Consider the following 23253-nt stretch of genomic DNA (forward strand, 5'->3'; position numbering starts at 1 on the left):
GCGTGTCCGCGTTAAATGCTGACAGCGCGCAATGAAGCTAATGTACGAAGACTGTACAACGTCTGTGCTGTTAGTCTATGAAAAATGGCGCGAAACGCAGAACGCGTGGTGATTTTTTCGCAAAATGATAACAATATTAGTAAAATGCATGACTTACTCATAATAAGGAAACTTAATGGTGAAAAGTCACTCCTCGGGCTTTGTTTGTATTATAGGAACTGTTAAAACAATATCTTAGCACACACGAAGGCATTTTGAACAGAGCAATAACACGTGTTGACGCGGCAAGCGTCCGGCACAGACTAATGAGACTTGTGACTTTTGCCTCTAGCACGTGTTGGAGAGAGTGTAGTAGCGATGGCCTCTCTAGTACGTAGTACATATTATCTCTATGTATTTTACCATAATCATTGTACACATAATATTATTTACAATGTGAAATGGTGAATATTTGAATGATAAGACTAAAAGTAAAACTTTAATATGGAACTACAGATTGAATAATAAAAAATATTGATGCATGAAAAAAATATGTTTGTTCGATCATGTAAAAACTACTGAATGGATATGGCCAAAATTGGGTAGATTTGATATTCGATAACTCATTTGTCTCGTTTAACTATTAAACCGATAATTTTTTTGATTATATTAAAGTTATGATTTAGTTGACAAGTAGAGGTGCCACAGGGGTCTATTCTAGGTCCAAATTTATTTTTAATTTACATCAATGATAAAGGTTGTCAATCAAATCAAATTTTATACACATAAGTTTACACATATAAAGAAAGTCACAGAAATATACAGAATACGTTCATTAAGGCCGTTTTTTATCCGGACGGGACGTGACGGGAAGTTTTGGAAACATCGATGCATACAAAATGTATCCAAAAACGTATATGTCACGGGAACATCGACGGGCCGGGAACGTGGACGGGAAAAATATCGTCGGCGACGATGTTTAGCACGTCCCCGTCCCGTCCCGCCCGTGATTTCGCTACGTATGCACAGTCGCTCCGTTCGCGCCGGAGAGATAAGTAGTGACGCCTTGATCCAATCCAAGTACCTATCGAAAATGGACGACGAAAAACTTATGCCAATGCCACGGTGCGTATGCGTTTGCACTACGTTCCCGTTTTGAACGAGGCAATCACGTGCCCGTCCTGCTCACGTCCCGTCCGAACTATTTACCCGTCACGTATGCAGCGGCCTTTAGAGAATTCAAAGTCGATATTTGTTTGCCAACTCGAGACGCTTCTGCAGCGCTTTACACTTTACACTGCTCTCAACTTCACTAATCTTAGTCAGTTTAGTTTTAGCTAATTTATCGTTGATCGCCTTGATCTTTGAGAGGCGCGCACTTTTGATGTTATTATTATCTTTATCATCACATTCCCAAGTTGGTATGCGGCGAGGACCGGTCACTTCTGAGGCGGAGGCCGATATATCGGAGCACGTGTCGTCTGAGCCGCGGCTGTTGTCGAGGTTCGAGGGGTTGCCGGGTTTAGAGGGGTTGGAGGGGTCGGAGCGACTTACGGAGGGGGTCGTGGTGCAGAGCACGGCGTGGCCCGCGCGGATCAGCTCCGAATGGATGCACACGTCCTCCTCCGTTGATGTGTCGATTAGAAGTACTTCGAGGATCCCGTCCTCCTGGAAATTACAAGATTATCGTTATATAGTTATAGCATATTTGTCCTATAAATGACTATTGATAAATCCAATGTTAATACATCATGAGTTTTTAATTTTCTTATTTATCGATTGCGGAGGGGCGGGGCGGGGCGGGGGGGAGCTGGAGGGGGCGCGGTACATACCTGTGGCGCGCTGAGCACGTGCGCCACGAGGCGGCGCTCGCGCACGGCGGCGAGGAAGGCGGCGGCGGCGGGGCGTGGCCACTCGCGGCTGTGCGCGGGCGCGACGCCGGCCAGGCGGGCCCGCAGCGCCTGCGCGGGCAGAGCGGCCCAGCGCCGCAGTAGCGGCCGCAGCCCCGACACGGCGCACGCCTCCACCGTGCCGTAGTCCACGTACCGCACCTGCACGCGACACCAACACACGAGTGAACATTAAAATAAAAAAACAAGTGAAATACGGTTTTTATAAAACACATTAAACGAATATGAGATTTTTTGTAACTCGTGAATGTACTTTAGTTAAAATTTGAAATTTTTTTTTTAAAGTGCGCAAACGCATTATCACATAAAAAAAAACACCAACACTCATAATTTTTATATTTTGGAACAAATTATTAGCAAAATTTCAAAAAGTATTAAGACGTGTCACACGTGCGACTCTAATGTAACTAGTCCAGTCTGTGGGGAAGTGTAAAAGCCTCTGCTCTACAAAAGGTGGCGTAGAAAATGTTTTGTAACAATATTGTTTAGGTATGAAAGGTTAATAAAAATCCAAGTTTTCGACCTTGACGGACCCAGGCGCTAGCCGCCATCTTGAATTAAAGGTGCTTAAATTAGGTATATTTTAAATAACTTCTCAATTGTTTACTAAATCACAAAAGTGTCTATGAGGGGTTCAAAGAAGACAAAATTACCTACATTTTTTTCATACATGATTATTCTGTAAGTCTTAAAGGTAAAAAGTTACAAGCGACGGAAATAATAACATTTACAGAAATCATATAATTTTAATTTTGTTTAAAAATTGTGCAGCTATCATTTTTTAATTCTTTTTGATGGCCCGGGCTGGTTAATGGTGGCTTCTTCATTATCGTCGCTGAAATTTTCTGTTTCATTGTCTGTATTTTTAGTTTCCAACCATGAAACGTCGTCATCACAGTCTTCGTAATCTATCTGAATCTCTACTGCATTTTCACACAGCTGACCACTACAGAATCCACAAACAATAGAGCATTTTCATCCAGCTTATCTGCAACTACATGCTTTGCTGCATCCTTTTTTACAGTGGCAAGAAATTACACTTAAAAGCATCTGAGGTGCTGCTTTCTCTGTCGTTGTTATTGGAGTGAGCCTATTGGTGTCATGTCTCCAGCCCCAGTCTTCTGGATTTTTTTCAATTCCATACCATTTTTGGACTTGGTGGTATGTCCTAAACGCATGATAGCATGCAGCGTGCTTTGTTGGCGGCAAAGAAGCAAGTTTAATTTTACTTTTTATTGATAACGAAGGATTCCTTATCCATGTCCCCTCTGTACAAAGTTACGAGAAAACGTGCTCCAGCGTCTTCGATTTCTTCGACGAAATTTCATGGTTGGAAACTAAAAATACAGACAATGAAACAGAAAATTTCAGCGAAGATAATGAAGAAGCCACCATTAACCAACCTGGGCCATCAAAGAGAATAAAAAAATGATAGCTGTACAATTTTTAAACAAAATTAAAATTATATGATTTCTGTAAATATTATTATTTCCGTCGCTTGTAACTTTTTACCTTTAAGATTTACAGAATAATCATGTATGAAAAAAATGTAGGTAATTTTGTCTTCTTTGAAACCCTCATAGACACTTTTGTGATTTAGTAAACAATTGAGAAGTTATTTAAAATATACCTAATTTTAGCACCTTTAATTCAAGATGGCGGCTAGCGCCTGGGTCCGTCAAGGTCGAAAACTTGGATTTTTATTAACCTGTCATACCTAAACAATATTGTTTCAAAACATTTTCTACGCCACCTTTTGTAGAGCATAAATACCTACAGACTGGATTAAACGGTATACCGCATGAAAAATGTGTGTATAAAAGGTGTGTGTGTGTGTGTGAGATCTCACCTTGACAGTATCACAATCCATGATGCGCACGATGACGGAGCGGTGCCAGTCGCCGTCGTAGCAGGACGCGACGCAGTGCCCCTCGCGCACGGCGCCCACGGCCAGCCGCCGCCCTGCGCCTTCGCCGCGGGAGTAGTACTTGCTGCACGGGATACAAAATTATGCCAATAGTTCATTTCCAAATAGAAATCTTCTTACTTAAAATAACATTGAACTAAGATGAAATAAACATAATATTAACTGCGTTAAAAACAACCGACTTCAAAAACGGAAAAGTAAAAAATAAAAAAGATTTGATATTATTAATTACTACATATTATTTAGATGTGCTATTTATTAAATAGGTTTGATGTCGGTGCACGGGCTTAATACTAAGTGCTTAGTGTTTGGCACCGACTTCAAACCTATTTAATAAATAGCACATCTAAATAATATGTAGTAATTAATAATATCAAATCTTTTTTATTTTTTACTTTTCCGTTTTTGAAGTCGGTTGTTTTTAACGCAGTTAATTTTATTTAATACTTTTTAGTGTAATTTTCAACACGAATCAAACGAGCCCAAACTCGATAAAGTTGAGTCAATATATTACTGAGTTCCTATGGCCACCGATTCCATCATCAAATCAGCTCTATGTCATGATAATGTTTCATCGCTATCCAATTTACACACTTATACAAAATTTCAGCTCAATCGGTTACCGGGAAGTGAATCAAAGTTACTTGCTACATTCCAATTAAGTCATCGAGTACAGACAAAAATGCTCATAAAATAAAAACTACTGGGCCTAGCCGAATAAAATTTTTATGGGACCAATTCGACACCATCCTGCATCGAACAAAAAAAGAATCACGTAAATCGGTTCAGAAACCTCGGAGTAATCGGTGTACATACATAAAAAAAAAAAAAAAAAATATATACCGGCCGAATTGATAACCTCCTCCTTTTTTTTGAAGTCGGTTAAAAATAATATTTTTAACTTAAAATTAGATCGCATTCAAATTGTCCGAACTAGACAAAATTTACGTAGGTAGGTAGGTGTAGCTTTTATAAAAAAAAGGTCAATCAAAATTAGTTTTTCAATTCGAAAGAAAAAATAAGAATAATAATCTATTGTCTACATGTAATCAGAAATGGATGGAAATTATTTAATTGTTGTCGTGATTGAAGTGTCGTGTGTCAAGTGTCGTGTTTGAGTGTCGTTTTTGAAGTGTCTGTGTGTAGTGTCGTGTTTGTAGTGTCAGTATGAAGTGTCATGTGTAAAGTGTGTTGTGTTAAGTGTCGTGTGTGAAGTGTCATGTTTGAAGTTTATAATAATATTAAATAATAAATCTTTATTTTGCCAAAAACATTAACTTTACAAAAATATGTGCGCTGACTCTTGAACTAGAGTAACTCTGTGTCTCAAGAGCCAGCGTTCCTCCTTATAAATACAACTACATAAGTACATTTTTAAGCAAAACAAAAATTCGGTTTAATTACAAAAAGTTTAAATTAAAAAAAATATATATAATATGCATAATATGTATGTGAGAGCGTGAGCGTGAGTGTGTGTGTGTGTGTGTGTGAGCGTGAGTGGATGTGTGTTAGCGTGCGTGTGTGTGTTGTGTGTGTGTGAGTGCAGAGCGTGTACTTATTTCCCTCAGTTGTTACTATATTTTTTTTAAATGTTGTAATTTTCTCTGTCTCCAAATAGTCTAATGTTTGTAATATTTTTGTTAACTTTTTTTTTTTTTTTAAGTCAAAAATCAAAGTGCGGCGATTTATTTTATTGTAAATCAATGAACTCAAAACGCGGTACTGATGCTTGGCAAAGCTTGTCCTGTGGGGTACTAAGGGACAAATATCTCTAGAACTCCGTTTGGCTGGGTCACGTGAAGAGGGAACTTTTGGATGTTTTTTGATAATAGTTCGCAGATAATAGCAGCACAGTTTCGATTGTAAAGTATCGTGTTTGTAGTGTCATTTTATAGTGGCGTGTGTTAAGTGCGTGTACGCAGCACTCACGTCATCTCGTCCATGACGGCGTCGAGCGCGATGTCGAACTCGTCGCCCAGGCGCATCATCCAGAAGTGCGAGGGGGAGTACACCTCGCCCAGCATCACCTCCAGCAGGTCGCCCGCGCGCACGTCGCCCAGCGGCGCCGCGCCCAGCGCCTCGCCCAGCTGCATGCAGTCCGCGGGGAACACGTCCGGCTCCTGACAGATATTAATGCAAATTAAAACTTTTCAAAATGTTCAGCTACTTGTTTTTTCTCTTACTACATACAAAACTAAATCAATGATAAATGTAAGTATCTGTTAACTGTATCTGTCAAAATATTTATACCCGTAAATATTTTGAGGTTTTTTATTCATCTTTTTGAGTTAGAATATTATCATTCTAAATTGTCACAATCACCAAATATCGTCATTCATACGGTTGACAAAATTTTTAGTTTCAAAATTTCATTATTTGTTCAATAATTGAAAATACATCGTACAAAACAATCCACAAAGTATTAGTCAGTTCTTTAAAGAAACGAATCTTCAATGGCGGCGCTTATCATTCCCTCTCGCTCACACACGGCCGTACGGTATGCAAAAAAATGGGAAAAATAAAATCACTAAAATGTATTTGATTTTCCCTATAATAGTTTTTGTCATAAATTTACAATAACAATTACGCATTTGCGAAAATAAATAATGTTTTATTGGAATTTGACAAAATATGTTCTTTGGGAAAAGTTGTTCAGTTTTATTACAAGTATTATGGGAATTTTATTACATTCTGTATACGTAAATATGATAATTCATATAAATACACAAATACAATAACAAAAAAGTTTGTCAACAAACAATTTCGAATAATTAATAAAATAATTATCAATTTACGTTATTTTTATTTTCTTTTTTGCTGATCCTGCCATCTGTCAAAGTCAGCTTTGGCCGCCATTGAAGATTCGTTTCTTTATTGAACTGACTAATAACAACCAGGGGCCTTATGTCGCCTCTACACATAGGCCAGCGCATTCGCCAGTCCGCTGGCGGTGCGCTTGCAAACGCGCTTGTGAGTAATCCACACATTGGATGGTCGTTCAGTATGGTTTGGTTCGAGCCAATGTGCGGACGGATTCAAAATGGATGTAACAAACAAAGAAATAAACACACTTTCACATTTATAATATTAAAATAATATTAAAGTAGGATGCTCTTTGTGAAGTTAAACATTGTGAGGAAAACGGCATGTCCAAGAACCTTATTTATTTGGCACTTTTAATAAATACAACATTTTTATTTTTATGGTACTTATTTTTTGGGTTCCACAGGCAGTTTTCACTCTGATAGAGCTCAATAAATTTAAATATTTCCTCGTTATTCATATTGTTCGCCATTTTGTCAAGTTAGGTGTTAATTCGCCGCAAGAAAAAAACGTGCACTCCTGATCGCTGCTACAGTCACACTGATCGCGCGGTCAATGTGTGGATGGTGCGCCAAGCTTGCGACAAGTGTCCTTTGAAGTTGCCGACACCGCACGGCAAGCTCGCAAGCTTGGCCTATGCCCTATGTGTAGTGCCGGCATTAGACAAAGTAACAATTACAAAACGATAACGAAGTTAGAAATCGCAAAAATTTATGGGATTGACATACGCCGCGCTCACGTGCAGAGGCGGCTCGCCCTAAGGAGCGCTGGTGCAGTGAACTCCCATAAATAATTATAATAAAATCATACTCCTTAATTTCATTATTAATATTAATTATTACTATTTAAAATCAATCGTAATCGTAAAAAACTACTGGCAATACTAATGAATATATCCATCATTCCATCATTCCATACACCTGTAGTTATAATACTGTATTATATAAAGCGCGTAGCGGAGCGCTCACGATTGCGCTCCAATGAAAAAAATATTTAGTACATTTTCTAATACGATATCCAATAGGAGTGAAAGAGATAGTTTTGTCAGAGTCCTACGCGTGAAACAGAAGATTTTCTATGAAAAAATAGCAAAATTCGGAGCGCCGCTCCCGCAAACGTTGCCGGTTCGTTTTTACCGCGCGCCCGGGCACCCGTACACAAGACAGCGATATCGCGCGACGTTGCTTATATAAACAAACACTCTAGTCAACTTGACTGCACGCGCGCGAATGTATATTCGGGAATTTTCTAATTAAAATCATAAGATACGTGTTGACTGTTGAAATAGCCTGTAGTTATCAGTATTACTTGTGAGTGTTAAAATGGACAATTATAATGTGGCGTTCATTAAAAAGTGTGTTAAAACGTTACAAATTCGGCTTGAATTGAAAGCTAAGGGACCGCCACGGCCTGAACTTGACCTTACGCAAAAATATACGACAAAAACGAAAACATATACGCGTGTGTTTAAATCCGAACAATATGTGAAAACACCGTGGTTGTGTGGTTGTGATGAACATGAAAGCAAGTTAAACTATTTTGTTTTCCGTGTCTTTTATTTGAAGCGGGCGCGGCCGGCGGAGGTGAGAGTGCTTGGACTGAAACGGGCGTTGACGACTTAGCTCATCTTTCAATCAAGATGAAAAAACATTCACAATCTCGGTAGGTATCATTTGTCGAATGAACTGCAATTGGCGTCTACCGGACGACAAGACATTCGTAAAGCACTAGATTCCGCGTACCGAAAGTCAATACGCGAGTTCAATGACCGTGTCGATGAAAACATACATATTTTACGAAGGTTAATAGATTGTGTCAAGTTATAGATATTATTGCACACCAAAAAGAAAGACGTATGCATTTCCTTTATAAGTATTTTTTTAATTAAATTGTACTGCTTTACACCATGTATTTTCAGTGTTTTATTTCAAGTGAACACCCATAAAATTTTGTCACGAGCCGCCTCTGCTCACGTGGTCTATCTAATGTCAATCCCATACATTTTTGCGATTTCTAACTTCGTTATCGTTTTGTAATTGTTACTTTGTCTAAGGCCCCTAATCCTTCTCCGTTCAAAACCTGACATTGGCAGAATCCGTCCTCACTAGGATCGGGAGTTGCCATTTGAAAAAAAGAAGAAGAAGAAGTATCTCCTGTGTTATTTTATAATACCGTGTGTATGAATGTTTGTTGCGAGACTGTTTATTTCTGTCACTTCTGTATTTTAGGAACAAAATATTCTGTATTTAAGTAAAAAAAAAAAATTAAATACTGTCCGTATTTAATGTTTTCTTTTTCTTGTTCATTCTTATTTTTCTAGAGTAGGAATTAAATGATAGCCTTATGACGCCAACGAATCGGTATACAAATATTTATGTGTATTTAACTTGACACTTTAATGCATTGCACTCACGTAAGCGACACCAGGCAGCGCGTCGTCTGTCGGCGCGGCGGGCGGGGGCAGGCGGCGCGGCGGGAGCGGGACGGGGCGCGGCGCGGGCGCGGTGGCGGGCCACGCGCGCCAGTCGCCGTCGCCCGCCTGCGCCGCGCGCACGCCGCTCAGCTGGCACACCAGGCCCGCCACGCTCAAGAACCCGAACCGCGAGAAGTTCAGATTGCGCCCGTAACGCTCCCTGAACAAATACAAACAAAAAAACCATGATAAAAAGGGAAAAAAATATCAATCTAGTACAACGGTCCCTTCCTCTGGAAGAAAGGATGAAGTGAAAATTTAATAAAAGAAAAACACTCCCTGAATACACTGTGTGTGTTATTAAATTTTATTTTAGTTTTAATGTGTTCAATTACTACGTAGTCTAAAACAAAGTCGCTTTCTCTGTCCATATGTCCCTAAGTATGCTTTAATCTTTAAAATTACACTTACTGTTTACTATTTAAAAAAAAATAATGAAACAAGATGAGACTTTTAGCATAAAATTTATTAAGACGAAGCAGGTTAAGCAGCGGGCGGAAAGCTAGTACTTAACAAATGAGAAATCAATCACTGAGACGGCTGCGAGCTCAGAATTTGCCATAGTGCAGCGAAAGATGCGACTTCGTCTTTTATTCTTAAAAAATTGTCTTGTTTGTAAATTTTTATATAAATGATCGTAAACAGTAATCACCATTTTAACTGGATTTAAAAGTATAGTCCATTGAATAAAAAGTTCTAGAGTGCGTGAGTTAGTAACGTAAGGATATGTGTGAAATAGTACTGTTTGCAGATGATACCTCATTAATATTTAATGTGGATAGACATGACACAAATGTTGACGAAGTAAACTCTGCTCTTTTACGCATATCCAAATGGTTCACTGCTAATAATTTATTATTAAATGCAAAAAAAACAAATTGTGTTGAATTTATCCTTCCAAATGTAAAAAAGGTGAAAAGGGATATTATTTTAAACGGGGAGGTATTATACCCTGTGGATTCTACTGTTTTTCTTGGTTTGACACTAGATGAGAAGCTACAATGGGGGGCCCATGTTGCCGCCGCCGCTGCTAAGCTTAGTTCAGCTGCATATGCAGTTCGAAGAATAAGGCATCTCACCGATGAAGACACGGCTAGATTGGTTTATTTTAGCTACTTTCATAGCATTATGTCCTATGGAATTCTGCTATGGGGCAGGGCTGCAGATATAGAAACTATATTTATATTACAGAAAAGCTCGAGAAAGAGCCATACGCTCTATATATAATTTACGTGCTAGGGACTCACTAAGAGATCTCTTTAAGAATACTGGTATCCTCACAGTACCATCACAGTATATATTTAATAATATTTTATATGTACACAAAAATGCAGACTTACACACAAGAGTAGGAGATAGACACCGTTATGGCACAAGGAACCGAAATAAAATTGAAATGCCATTTTACCGGTTAGCTAAAGTTAAAAATTCATTTATGGGCCAAGGTATACTTTTTTACAACAGAATTCCTCATAGTATTAAAGAGTTTAGTAGTGCTAAATTTAAAAATTATGTAAAAAACGTATTAGTTCAGAGAGCCTATTACAGCATTAAGGAATATATGGAAGATAAAGACCCATGGAGGGTTGTCGCGTAAAAGCCACAGGACAGTTCTTTGGCATATTATGATATATACGTGCGGTTACTTACATATTTTGTAAAATTAAATTGTAATACTGAAATGATTTAAAAGAGCAACTATGGAGTTTCTTGCCGATTCTTCTCCATAGATACTGCTTTCCGAATCGGTGGTAAATGTTAAAAATATGTATTGACGTTTCAAAAGTGCTTCTCGAAGAAGTCTAATTGAATAAATAAATGTTTGAGTTTGAGTTTGAGTTTAAGATGTTTCTTCGGAAACATGTCAAGAGTCCCTAGGTAATAAACATACTAAAACCCCGGGACACTAGGAGGAGCCCTGGAGTGGGAGGAGGGGGGAAAAGATCCATTTTTTTTCATTTTTCGCTTAAATCTCAAAAACGGTACATGTTAGAGAAAAACTTTCAAGGAAAAGTTAAAAGGCCATAAAATTATCTACAAGTTGTACCCCTATCATTTTTTTCTATATCCTACCGTTTCTGAGTTACACGCAGTAAAAAATGATTTTGGCTCAAACAATTTCCCCATACGATCAAAAAATATTTCTTTCTTCCAAAAAAACTCAAATGTGCAACTTGTGACCGGTACTGATAGATTGCTCTTAATTAGGTCTATAATCGGTAAAATAAACACATTCCTCCATGGAAGCCTTTAGGAGGAATCGATTGTCAAAATATTATATTAGGGTAGTTTGAGTTACTGAACTTGATCTTTTTATTTTTTTTTCTTCCAAAAAACTCAAATGTGCAACTTGTGACCGGTACAGATAGATTTCTCATAATTAGGTCTATCATTAATAAAAAATACCAGATTCCACCACGGAGGCCTTTACGGGGAATTGAATTTTATTAGGGTAGTTACGATACTTGAACTTTTTATTTTTTTTTCTTCCAAAAAACTCAAATGTGCAACTTGTGACCGGTACTGATAGATTGCTCTTAATTAGGTCTATGGTTGGTAAAATAAACACATTTCTCCAGGGAAGCCTTTAGCAGGAATCGAATGTTAAAATATTATATTAGGATAGTTTGAGTTACTGAACTTGATCTTTTTTTTTTCTTCCAAAAAATTCAAAAGTGCAACTTGTGACCGGTACTGATGGATTGCTCATAATTAGGTCTATCATTGATAAAAATACCAGATTCCACCACGGAGGCCTTTACGGGGAATTGAATTTTATTAGGGTAGTTACGATACTTGAACTTTTTATTTTTTTTCTTCCAAAAAACTCAAATGTGCAACTTGTGACCGGTACAGATAGATTGCTCATAATTAGGTCTATCACTGATAAAAAAAACAGATTCCACCATGGAGGCGTTTAGGAGTAATCGATTGTCAAAATATTATATTAGGGTAGTTTGAGTTACTGAAGTTGACCTTTTTTTTTTCTTCCAAAAAACTCAAAAGTGCAACTTGTGACCGGTACAGATAGATTGCTCATAATTAGGTCTATCATTGATAAAAAAAACAGATTCCACCATGGAGGCGTTTAGGAGGTATTGAATTTATTAGAGTAGTTAGGTAAAATAAAAAGCTTTCGAATTTTTCACATTTCATGGGATGTAGCTCGAAAACGGCTGCGAATAGAAAAAAATGACCTAGGTACAACTTGTAGATAATTTTATGGCCTTTCAACTTTTCCTTGAAAGTTTTTCTCTAACATGTACCGTTTTTGAGATTTAAGCGAAAAATGAAAAAAATTGACCTTTCCCCCCCTCCCCCCACTCCGGGGCTCCTCCTAGTGTCCCGGGGTTTTAGTATGTTTATAACCTAAGGACTCTTGACATGTTTCCGAAGAAACATCTTACGTTACTAACTCACGCACTCTAGACCCCCCTTGGAGGGACTCATTCAATGGACTAGTAATAATTTTATAAAAATACCTATATACTTATAAATTTTATTTCACTAATACATAAGTTAATGTGCCAAAAACTAATTTCGTAAATTTTGCAGTTACATCTTCCATAATATTCACCATAACATAAAACTCTACAAAATTATATTTTAAACTGCTTGAAATATGAATAAAAGCTACATAAATTAAAAAAAAACTTACTTATACATGTCCAACAAGTCACTACACCAAACTGGCTCTGGTTGTTCACAGATAAGAGTTTTCAGCTCTTCTTTTAATTCTTCTAACGCTTCCTTCAAACTTCTACCACCTGTAACCGTAACATTGCATATATGTATTATGTAACATGTTCACATGTATGGGCTTAAAGTATTTCATAAAACGAAAATATTTAAAAAATGTAATAAGTACAGTTTACGTCATACTATTTTATTTAATGAAGATGCTATTTAAATGTAATACTAATACAAATCAGTATGAAGCACCTTTAACCCGCCATTGGTGACGTGAATTTGACTTACACCGTTGGTGACCCCGGTCTCACGCACCAGGGTTTTTGACTACGAGTTTTTCTGTAATTTGCGGTTCATGCTGCTTTTCATTGGGATAGATATAAAGTTTCATCTTTTATTGTCAATAAAACATAGTTATTTCATAAATCAAATCTCTTTTATTAGCATAAGACAATATCTTTGGAATAACTAAAATTTTCAAGTATTTTAACAAAGTTTTTTTAAAACTCAAAAATAAAGCAACAATCTTAATTATTTAACAATAAAATTAGGCTTAGTCAGTCTTATGACATTGAAAACATAAAATTAAGTAACATAAATGGTAATACTTCGACCAAAAAAAAAATATATACAATACTAAAATCACTCATCTTCAACAGCCAAACAACTAGAGCAAGTGGGTAGGTACTACGTGCGATCTGGTTCAAAATTATCTGATTCGAAGTCACTTCCATATTCACTTTCCGATGACGTTTGTAATCTGTCCTCATCAGATACTGCTTCTTGCAAAAAGCTTCGAGACGACGCTGATTACTTTCGTAAGGCATGCTGAAACAATGTTCACAATTTGAACAAAAAACACGAAATTTCTTGTAAAATATCGATCAAATCTAGCAAAACGCTTACTAATAATAGAATTATATGATTAAACTATAAAATTACAACAACAGCTTTATAAAATATACAATAACATAAATAAAATAAAGAAATACACAATAACCATTTGACTTACTTAGTTGGTGACGCCGGTCTCACGCACCGGGTTGGGGCCAAAAATCTGTAACGTGCGCCCGCGTCGCTATCGCGGGGTAGGGGTAGGGTAGGGGGCGCGAAATTAGGCAGCTACTCGAAACCACAGTGTAATTCGATAAACGGTGACAAAAATATTTGGGTTTCTTTAACTGCCCGGACTCACAGACCAATAGGTCACCAATGGCGGGTTAAGATAATTAAGATCATCTACTACATCTACAACATTTTACTCTTCATCCATATTTGCCAACCATGTAATGTAAAATTTAATTCTAAAAAGGCAATTTCATTTATTAATTACATTTCCATACATTCTGTTTAACATATCTGACGGTTAAATTTGCCAATAATATTTGAAAATAAACAATATAAAACATGCTATCAATAACTATGTCAAAAAGTACTTAAACTGCTGCCAGAACTAGGAAAAAAAAAATAAACTCACTAGATGATGTCAGCCGTCCAGAGCTAAGATGATCCTGTGATCTGCTGGACTCCACTTCATGTAAAGAATTCTGATTGCTTTGGAATGCCGGCAGATCCTTAATAGAATAGAATAGAATAGAATAGAAACACATTTATTCCCAAAAAATGATACAGTACATTAAATAACAGAAAATACTTATAACTTAAAAAACAAGGTATAACTGGGTAAAACAATATGTGAAGACCTTAGATTACAAAATAAGAGACACATGGAGCGTTGCCGAACTAAACCGAATAGGTACCTGTCATTTCGCCGCTGCACAGTGCACTGTACGTACACGGTGCTTCTGGGTGCGTGTAATGTTGCCAGATATTGAAAAATTTCCCAAATTTTTCCCCGACTACGGAAAAAAGAGGGTTATGTTTTTCGAGTTTATGTATGTATGTATAATATTTCTTTGACACGCCCTGCAGTATAAACCGTTGGACCGATTTTGAGTTGTGAGGTTTCATTGCAATGATCTGAATTATTATGTTAGTGGCGGTAGTGACGTAGGCTATATACATAAATGAGAAGTCAAGTTTTAATTTTTATTTAAATTCTTTTATTACAAGTACCTGCCTACTAAAGTTATATATGGACCATGGACCCAATAAATATCTAGAGGACTTATCATAGCCATAGTAAACAGCGTAATTCGTTTCTCAGTTCCCAATTTAGTCGATAGATGTCACTCGCAGTATCATTTGGCATTTTTTTATAATTGAATGGTTCTTGTCTCAACTAGATGTCGCTTCTAAAAAAAATCAATGTGCCAAATAGTATTCTAGGGTATCTTGACGTAAAATATAATACGCAAAAAACGTAAACTATAACGTAAAATATAAAACGTAAAATATTATAAAGGCAAGAGGCGGCTCGTGACAAAATTGTACGGGTGTTCAATTATTGAACTAAAACAAAGAAAGAAGTACAGTAGCGTAGTAAATTCATAACAAAAAAAATGAGCACCACATTATAAATGTCTATTTAAACACTAAAAATTATAAAGTACAGGCGATTTCAAAACGAATTCAATGATTATCAATTAATAATTAGAAAATCCCCGAATTTGCTTTCGCGAGCGTATTTTTATTGTTTGTTTATAATATAGGAGTGGCAACTGGCAACGTCGCGCGCAATTGCTGCTGTCATGCGATGCGGCAACATCGCGGTTTCGCGCAGGACCTCCGCAGGACTGTCACAAAATTTCTCTTTCACTCTTATTGGATTCCGTATTTAGGCATTTGATATTCGTATTGGAGTTTAGATATACGATAAATTTAATTTTAAATTAAAGATATATTAATTGTTAAATGAATGAGCACAACTTTATTAAAATAATTATTATTTATGAGAGTTCACTGCCCCAGCGCTCCTTAGGATGAACCGCCTATTTTTTCACGGACCACGCTGCTATGAACTGTTTTTATCTAAGAATTACTCGAACAATTAGAGCATAAATTTCAACGTAAGATGTATAAGTGTCTGTAGCTGTATTGACTCAGTTTCGTACTTATAAACTGATGGACGCTGGTTCAAATCATCGCCGTACATCTAGATTTTTTTTTTCTTTTCCCGTATTTTTTGCTCATATAAATATGTAATACTGTTTACAAGGGAATAATTAAGAAGATAAAAGATATAGACATTTTTTTTTAACAGAAAATAAAGAATATATATATATACACTACTCTGATCACTATGTCGAATGTTTGTAGTGGGTGTCGAAACCTTATTAAAGGTACTCACTTCCTTAGATGCTCCCTATGTTCTCTAGCGTATGACTTGCAGTGCGCTGGAACCAACGATAAGAGATTTTATGCCATGTTACCTGAAAAGAAGTCTTCTTGGAAATGTCCAGCATGTCTTAGCCAGCGACCCAAACTTGATAACACCAACACAGTCAGTCGCTTACGTCAGTGTGAAGCGTACGTGTTTGATCAAGCGGGTTACAAATTAAATTCAAATCTAATTGAAATAGTATATCTTGTTGGAAGTTTTTATTAGTGGTGCTTAAGGGGGGTTAGGCGGTCAGCGAAAATTCAGCTATTCGGGCCTGAGGTAAGCGGTGAGGGGGTCCGCGTTTAGTATGGAATCAACGTGCTCGAAACTAAAAATCGTAAGCGCCATTCACATTTTTATCAAAAAGTGAATGAAAATATTTAGTATTTTCGAAATCTAAAACAGTCAAGAAATCGGGAAGGTAAATACCTATGTATTTGTGATTTTATACGAATTATTATCGTAAATTACAGTTGTATTGAGCATTTATATCAGGATTTTTTTTTATCGAGCAAAATTTTTCCAATCGTGTTTTGGAAACAGTCATCCCATCACACATACGTTCTGTAATACGTATTAGAAATTTCAGTGCGAAAAAACTTCAATATTTTCAATTATAGCTCATAGAAAACATTCACAACAGAATTCACAATAGAAAACATTTAGATTATATTCGTCCATGATATGGACAAAATAATTGTATTCAATTTTTTATTAAATAAATTACATAAAAAAAGTTTCAATATTAACTATAATAATTATATTATTTTTTATTTTTCATAATATTATATGAATACGAATAGCGGTAGTTTTTAGTCGAGAATACGGGACATTTTATTTTCATCATATCCATCATGGAGTTCACATAAATTAAATCGCTAGCGAAAACGACTATGACGTTTTTAAGCTTTATAAAAGTAACAAAATAATGTATTATGCTTATTAAAATAATCTAAGTAATAATTATCATGAACCTTTAGTGCACTATACAAATAATCACATTCACGATCGAAAAATCCAACAGCATTACCCTGAAGATCTTTTAACCATTTTACCGTTTTACCAATAAAAATGGCAAATTCATTTTCAAAATACTGGCAACATACGTTGAAGTTTTGTATTCCTTCATATCTGTAAAATTATTATTCGTATTTTAAAGAAATAAATCAGCCAAATAATCTACAGAAAACCTGTGAAACGATGTTTTATCTTTTTTTTGTTTTCGGGAACAAATTTTACAGCGTTTTATTATCGACGGCATTTTTTTACTAAAATTGCAAACCCTTTTTGACGTATTGCATGACACTTTAAGCGCATTGCGCTTTATGCCTTTATGCTATACTATAGCCGCTATAGCACTGCAGGTGCAGCGACGTATTGTATTTGTTTTTGATTTCGTATTTTCTTTGACAAGGGCGACGCACGGGCGGTTGTCATGCTCATTGCTCCATCTGTACTTTATTTTGTAATCTGGTTCTTTTATTATATCTGTATCACCTCAGGGAAAGGGAATACTGACTCAGCATCAAAGAGTATAATGTATATATAGCTCAGCATGAATGTTACAGGCTACAGCTGAGGCTGTAACGCTGTTATTCTGTCAGCACCGCCACCATATTAAGTAGAGAGGAGTGACTAATAAGTAGGGAAGTGAATAAATAATCGATTATTACTTTAATCGATTATTTTTTTTCCATTTTCGATTTTTTATAATCGATTTTATTAATGGTAAAAATCGATTTTTAATAAATCGATTATAAGAATTACACAGTTTACATCGATTTTTGTAAATACTGCTATCTGTGCGATGGATGACAAATTATGACACTAAAGTTGACAGACTAAAAATATTAATGATATTTGATGGCAATTAAATTATTATAAAAAAAATGTGTGCGTGTACTAGTGTACTAGTGTACACACGTAAGAAGTGAAACTTCTTTATGACCTTATTTTTCAAAAAATAATTTACTATATTATGCAACTTTACTGAAATACATCGAATCACGCGTGGTAGGGATAAGAAAAAGATCGCGCGTAACGGAAAAATGTCATGCGTAACGAAAAAATGTTACACTACATTTTTTTCCAACCCCGATAAACAAGTTTCACTTCAAAAAATTAATTCAAAAATTTCACATGTGAAAATTAATAAAAATTACAAATGAAAATTTTTAGAAGCTTTTTTTTTACTGTAATTAATTTGTGATAAATTTTAAAATTTACACGTGACAGCTAACTTCAGTATTATGAAAAAATTGGTAAGTAACTGAACAAGTCGATAAAAAATCAGCGCCATCTGTACTCCATGTATTTGTATATCTATATTCACAAATATATAGGTATATATATTATAAATGCATGGAGTGTTCTGGTACTGGTACATGGTCCGGTATTGGGGCTTTTACCTTACATCGAATAGGTTTTTTCGCATAAAAAGTCGAGGTGAAAAGAAAAATCGATTTTTTTTTTTAAATCGATTTTTCACAAATCGATTTATTTCTAAACAAAAAAAATCGATTATTGAGTAATCGATTTTTCTGAATCGAGGTCACATCCCTACTAATAAGAGTAGGTATAATTTTAATAAACGGACTAAATTATGCTATGTATTATATTCTGTGATTATATTATAAAGTAAGAAGGTTTTGATGTATGAAGTATGTATCATTGTTTGCCAGTCAGACGGAAAATCGGCTGAGTGAGTTGAGAGGAAACGAATCAGTAATTAAAAATGAATAGTGTGTAAGAATTTAAGTGTAATTAATGAATTTATATTGCCAACGCCAAGTAAGTAGGTAGAAGAAGTTAAAGACATCTTTTCCAGAACAATAATATATAAAACGTAGAAAATAGATGAAGTAAAAGAAGGACACAATTTTAATGAATATCAAGTAAATTATAGTTTATAGTAGATATTATTAAACACAGAAAATTACAATAGGTATTTATGTAGACTGTTTCTGAACAACGAGAAAATATGCTTTCAACTTCTTTTTAAAAGTGTCCCTTGATTGAGAATTTCGAATAGGAGGCGGGATATCATTCCAGCACTTCGTAGCAAGAAATCTAAAACTTCCTCTAAAGGCAGCTGTTTTGTATTTAGGCACAGAAAAAATATTTGTGCATGACCTACATTCACTCGAGGCTTTGGAGGTCCTCCATAAAAGTTTATCATATAAATAAGAAGGTTTTTTAAATTTAATAACATCAAAAAGGAGACTGGCAAAGTAAAGTTTTTGACGGTTTTTCATATTAAGTAGGTTATGCATGTTTAGGTATGGTGAGATATGTGTTCTTGGAGGAATCTGAAAGCAATATCGTGCACAAGCATTTTGCACTCTCTGAAGGAGACGTTGTTAATCAACTTGCGTTCCACTTCAGGGGAATGATATCCATTGGTCATCACTTTCGGTTCATTTTCTGGCTTTTTCATTTCCTGTATTTCTGGCTGATGTTACATATTTTGATTATTTTTTTTAGTTATTGCAAATGTCACTTACAGCTTACAATTGTGAATTGACAGACAAACATGTAGAAATTAAAGACTTTTTAACGGATTTTAAACGCGATTTAACGGTCATGCGGTCACGGGGAGACCACGCTCGCTGTAAAGTGTTCGAAACGTCGGGAAAATAATATAATGATTAAAACGCGTTTAAAATCCGTTAAAAAGTCTTTAATTTCTAAATGTATAATACTCGCGTAAAATTAAATACTAGAAAATACCAGTCAAACATGGTTTTAAATCTTATATATAAAATTCCCGTGTCACAATGTTAGTTACCATACTCCTCCAAAACGGCTGGACCGATTCTCATGAAATTTTCTGTGCATATAGTTTAAGTCTAAGAATCGGCTAACATCTATTTTTCATACCTCTAAAGTCTAAATGATGAAGAGTAAGGCAGAACAACGTTTGCCGGGACAGCTAGTTATTTATAAATAGAATACATGAAAAGACTTACCATTCTTTCCTCTTCTACTAATCTGCTTTTAGTCGTTTGTTGTTCTTCTTTCTTTGTTTCTACATTATTTGGCTTTAAATTCGATTCTAACACACTTCTTCTCTTACCCCTACTGTAAAATATATTTTCTAAATAGTTAAAATTTTTAATAGATATAAGTGGTAAATTGAGTATGCAGCTATACATTTATCTTGTTTTTATTGCAATACTTATAATATTAGAAAGTGGATGGTGGAAGTGGAATACAATACCTATAAAATGGCCATAATTAAAAAAAAAACTTACAATTTTACAAATGGTGATATCCTTTGCTTTTGTACAAACTTATCAATATGTTTCAACGAGTCTGGTACTATTAACATTAATTCTGGATTTTTGGGAGGCCCTAGAAACTGAAAATAAATTATAATTGAAATTAGTTTCTCATTCTATATATTGTCTTCTTGAAACAGACGTATTAGGTAGGTAGTATTTTATGAGTGTTTCAAGTTAATACTAACTCATAAATAATAGCTGTAACATAGAAACAAAATAATTTATTACCAACAGAATAAGTTAAATAGGAACTCCTTACACACTATAACTGTAATTTACAGTACAGCAGTCTCTTTTATTAATACTCCAAAATCCAAATATATCATACTCACTATAAAACAATCGCTGCATCGCTCTTGTAAAAACTGAAGGGGGTCTCTATAGCCAAATTTGGTCAAAGGCAGTGGGGAGCCAACCATCTCCCGGTAGTCTTTCAGCAAAGAGGTCATATTCACTGTTACCGGGCTTGAAACAACAAGAGAGCGGAGAATAGACTTTAGCTTCTTAAGTTCCTCGTCCATTTTTGCTTACTTACCTAAAAACACATATTCTATTAAAATAATACAAATAGTTATAACCTTTTCATTAAAAACGTCATATTCGAGAAAAATGTTTTTTGAAGGTAGTCATTAAACTAAACAATTTTTTTTACCCGACAAATGTTTTTTTTTTTTTTTTTTTTAATAATTTATTCATAACCATGGATACAAGTCCTTCAGTCGCAATCTAAAAGTAATATACATTTCATTATAATATAAAACATACATTATACAAAAATAAAATAATTATAATAAGATACAGAACTAACATTAATATTTTAACTTATTTACTAAGTTTACAATACAATTATACATATTATATATTCGATCGTTTTTCAAAACAATAATAGAAATTAATTTTTTTCTACAGTATTAACAATGTAATTATATAATTAAAGATATTCAGTAAAATTCAAATGAAATTATTCATTTTTGCTGTTATTAGTGAGTTTTAATATTATATAAAAATGTTATACATAATAAACTTATTGATCTACATTGTTGATGTTTTATTTTTCCTTCCTATAAATTTGAATATGAAACTATGAATAGGGTTGTTACCGAGCATCGATAATTTTATCGATATCGATATGAAGTTTTATCGATACTTGTACTCTTAAAGGGACATCACTAGCAACGTAAATTTTGAATGTTGGTAGCAATGTGGGTCATTTTTGACGTGAACTTCTCTATGTTGGTATATAAGATTCACGGGTAGATAAGGCATGCTTAGGTGTGCGTGAGCTCGAAATCGAAGTACTGAGTGCCGTCTCTTACCTATATTACTTGCTCTGTGGCAAACGCCGGTAAACGGAGTGAGCCACAGAGCAAGTAAGAGTGAGCCTGTGAGGGGCACTGACACTGAGGAGTGAGGGGCAATAAACATAAAACAAACATGTGTCAACTGTCATCTGTCAAAAGAATTTGTAAGGCTGACATCTGTTGAGCTATGTCCGAACTAAAATGAACCAACCTAAATGTACTGAGAGTGAAATGTTCTAGCTGAAAAGACCCTGCCAAGTAATAGTACATACTTGACCATAGATTAAACCATTAGGGCGTATTCAGAAAGAAAGCTTGAAACTTATAAGCGCTTATCGGCGCTTGTCAGGCGCCATATAAAATTTGTTTTGGTCTGCTTCAACGATCAAGCGTTGATAAGCGCCGATAAGCGCTTATAAGTTTCAAGCTTTCTTTCTGAATACGCCCTTAGAAACCAAATAATACGGGTACGACATTGGCAAATAGCCTTGGCAAATTATAGTCACAGTACCCTCAGAGCAATAAACCTATAGAGTACTTGTATCGAGCGTATACAATTTACATATATTTGTTTCTCTCTATCTAAAGAAAACGTCGTATGAAAGAATGAGATAGCTATAGACTACAAGCTACGTTTCAACATAGTCATGGCACCATTTTTACTATAGGTACGTATTTATATAGATAGAAGGTGATAGTGATGGGATGTGATTCAATCGATAAAATCGTGGATGCATTTTGCATTTACGGTTTCGTGAAATAATAAATAATAAAAAAAATAAAAAACAAAATTAATAATTAATTTCAGTTCAATACAATAATTGTTTAATCCTACGAATATAATTAATGCGAAATTATGCGAGAATGGATAACTTTCTCTTTCACTGCTGAACCGATTACAATGAAATTTGGAAAAATTACTTTTGATCCCGTAAATCCCACAGGAATGGGAACTATGCGGGTTTTTCTTTGAAAACGCATGTATATCAAGTATGTAGTAGTTTCTCATCTATGAGAACTGTCATTTAATCAACCGTTCAATTTTCACATAGTTACACAAGTAACTTATGTGTAAAAAAATTCCAAATAAAAATTCACCTTCTTTATTCAAATGTATTTATTATATACAGGAACAAAAAAAACGTATGCGTAAGATTGCACAATTCTTCTAGAGTTCGAAATGCAGTGAACACAATCTAGCAAATTTCGACGGCGTCCAATCTACTCGTCTCATGTTTTATACCCATTTTTTATTTAGCTCTGGAAATCTAAAACAAAATGAATTTATTAATAATCTAAAAGAGAAAATAATAAACAACAAACTAAAACACATAAGTCAAATAAAACAACCACGTGGTATTTTTTATTTTTCTGCTGTAGAAAATTTACATCTTATTTGCAACAGCAACTAGGTACATATAAATCTGATATAAGAAACAAAATAAATAAATCAACGTTAATATGAAATAGATTTTATGTCATAAATCGATAATATACGCTGGATGTGTTACATCACTACGGTGGTAAACAAAATGCCAAATATTGTAACATTTTTTAAAATTATTTAATTATTTTGTATTCCAC

General features: G+C 35.1%; 1 protein-coding gene across 2 annotated transcripts in view; it reads right to left on the reverse strand.

Moving 5' to 3' along the window:
- LOC123704994 (tudor domain-containing protein 5-like) overlaps window positions 1-21837 on the reverse strand; it is a 31553-nt gene extending 9716 nt beyond the window's left edge. The window contains exons 1-11 of one of the 2 annotated variants that reach the window (XM_045653528.1): window positions 21685-21837; window positions 20701-20903; window positions 20339-20445; window positions 20054-20165; window positions 14280-14376; window positions 12771-12879; window positions 9053-9272; window positions 5746-5936; window positions 3739-3880; window positions 1812-2030; window positions 1534-1647 (exon numbers count right to left, since the gene is read on the reverse strand). In XM_045653528.1, the coding sequence (XP_045509484.1) occupies window positions 1534-1647; window positions 1812-2030; window positions 3739-3880; window positions 5746-5936; window positions 9053-9272; window positions 12771-12879; window positions 14280-14376; window positions 20054-20165; window positions 20339-20445; window positions 20701-20889 (1500 nt within the window). In that variant the 5' untranslated portion in view covers window positions 20890-20903; window positions 21685-21837. Of the gene's footprint in view, window positions 1-1533; window positions 1648-1811; window positions 2031-3738; window positions 3881-5745; window positions 5937-9052; window positions 9273-12770; window positions 12880-14279; window positions 14377-20053; window positions 20166-20338; window positions 20446-20700; window positions 20968-21684 lie in introns of those variants that run through there. The other variant, XM_045653529.1, reaches the window with a different exon arrangement.
- Window positions 21838-23253: the final 1416 nt, after the last annotated feature.

The sequence above is a fragment of the Colias croceus genome, chromosome Z (assembly GCF_905220415.1).
Source record: "Colias croceus chromosome Z, ilColCroc2.1".
NCBI lineage: Eukaryota > Metazoa > Arthropoda > Insecta > Lepidoptera > Pieridae > Colias > Colias croceus.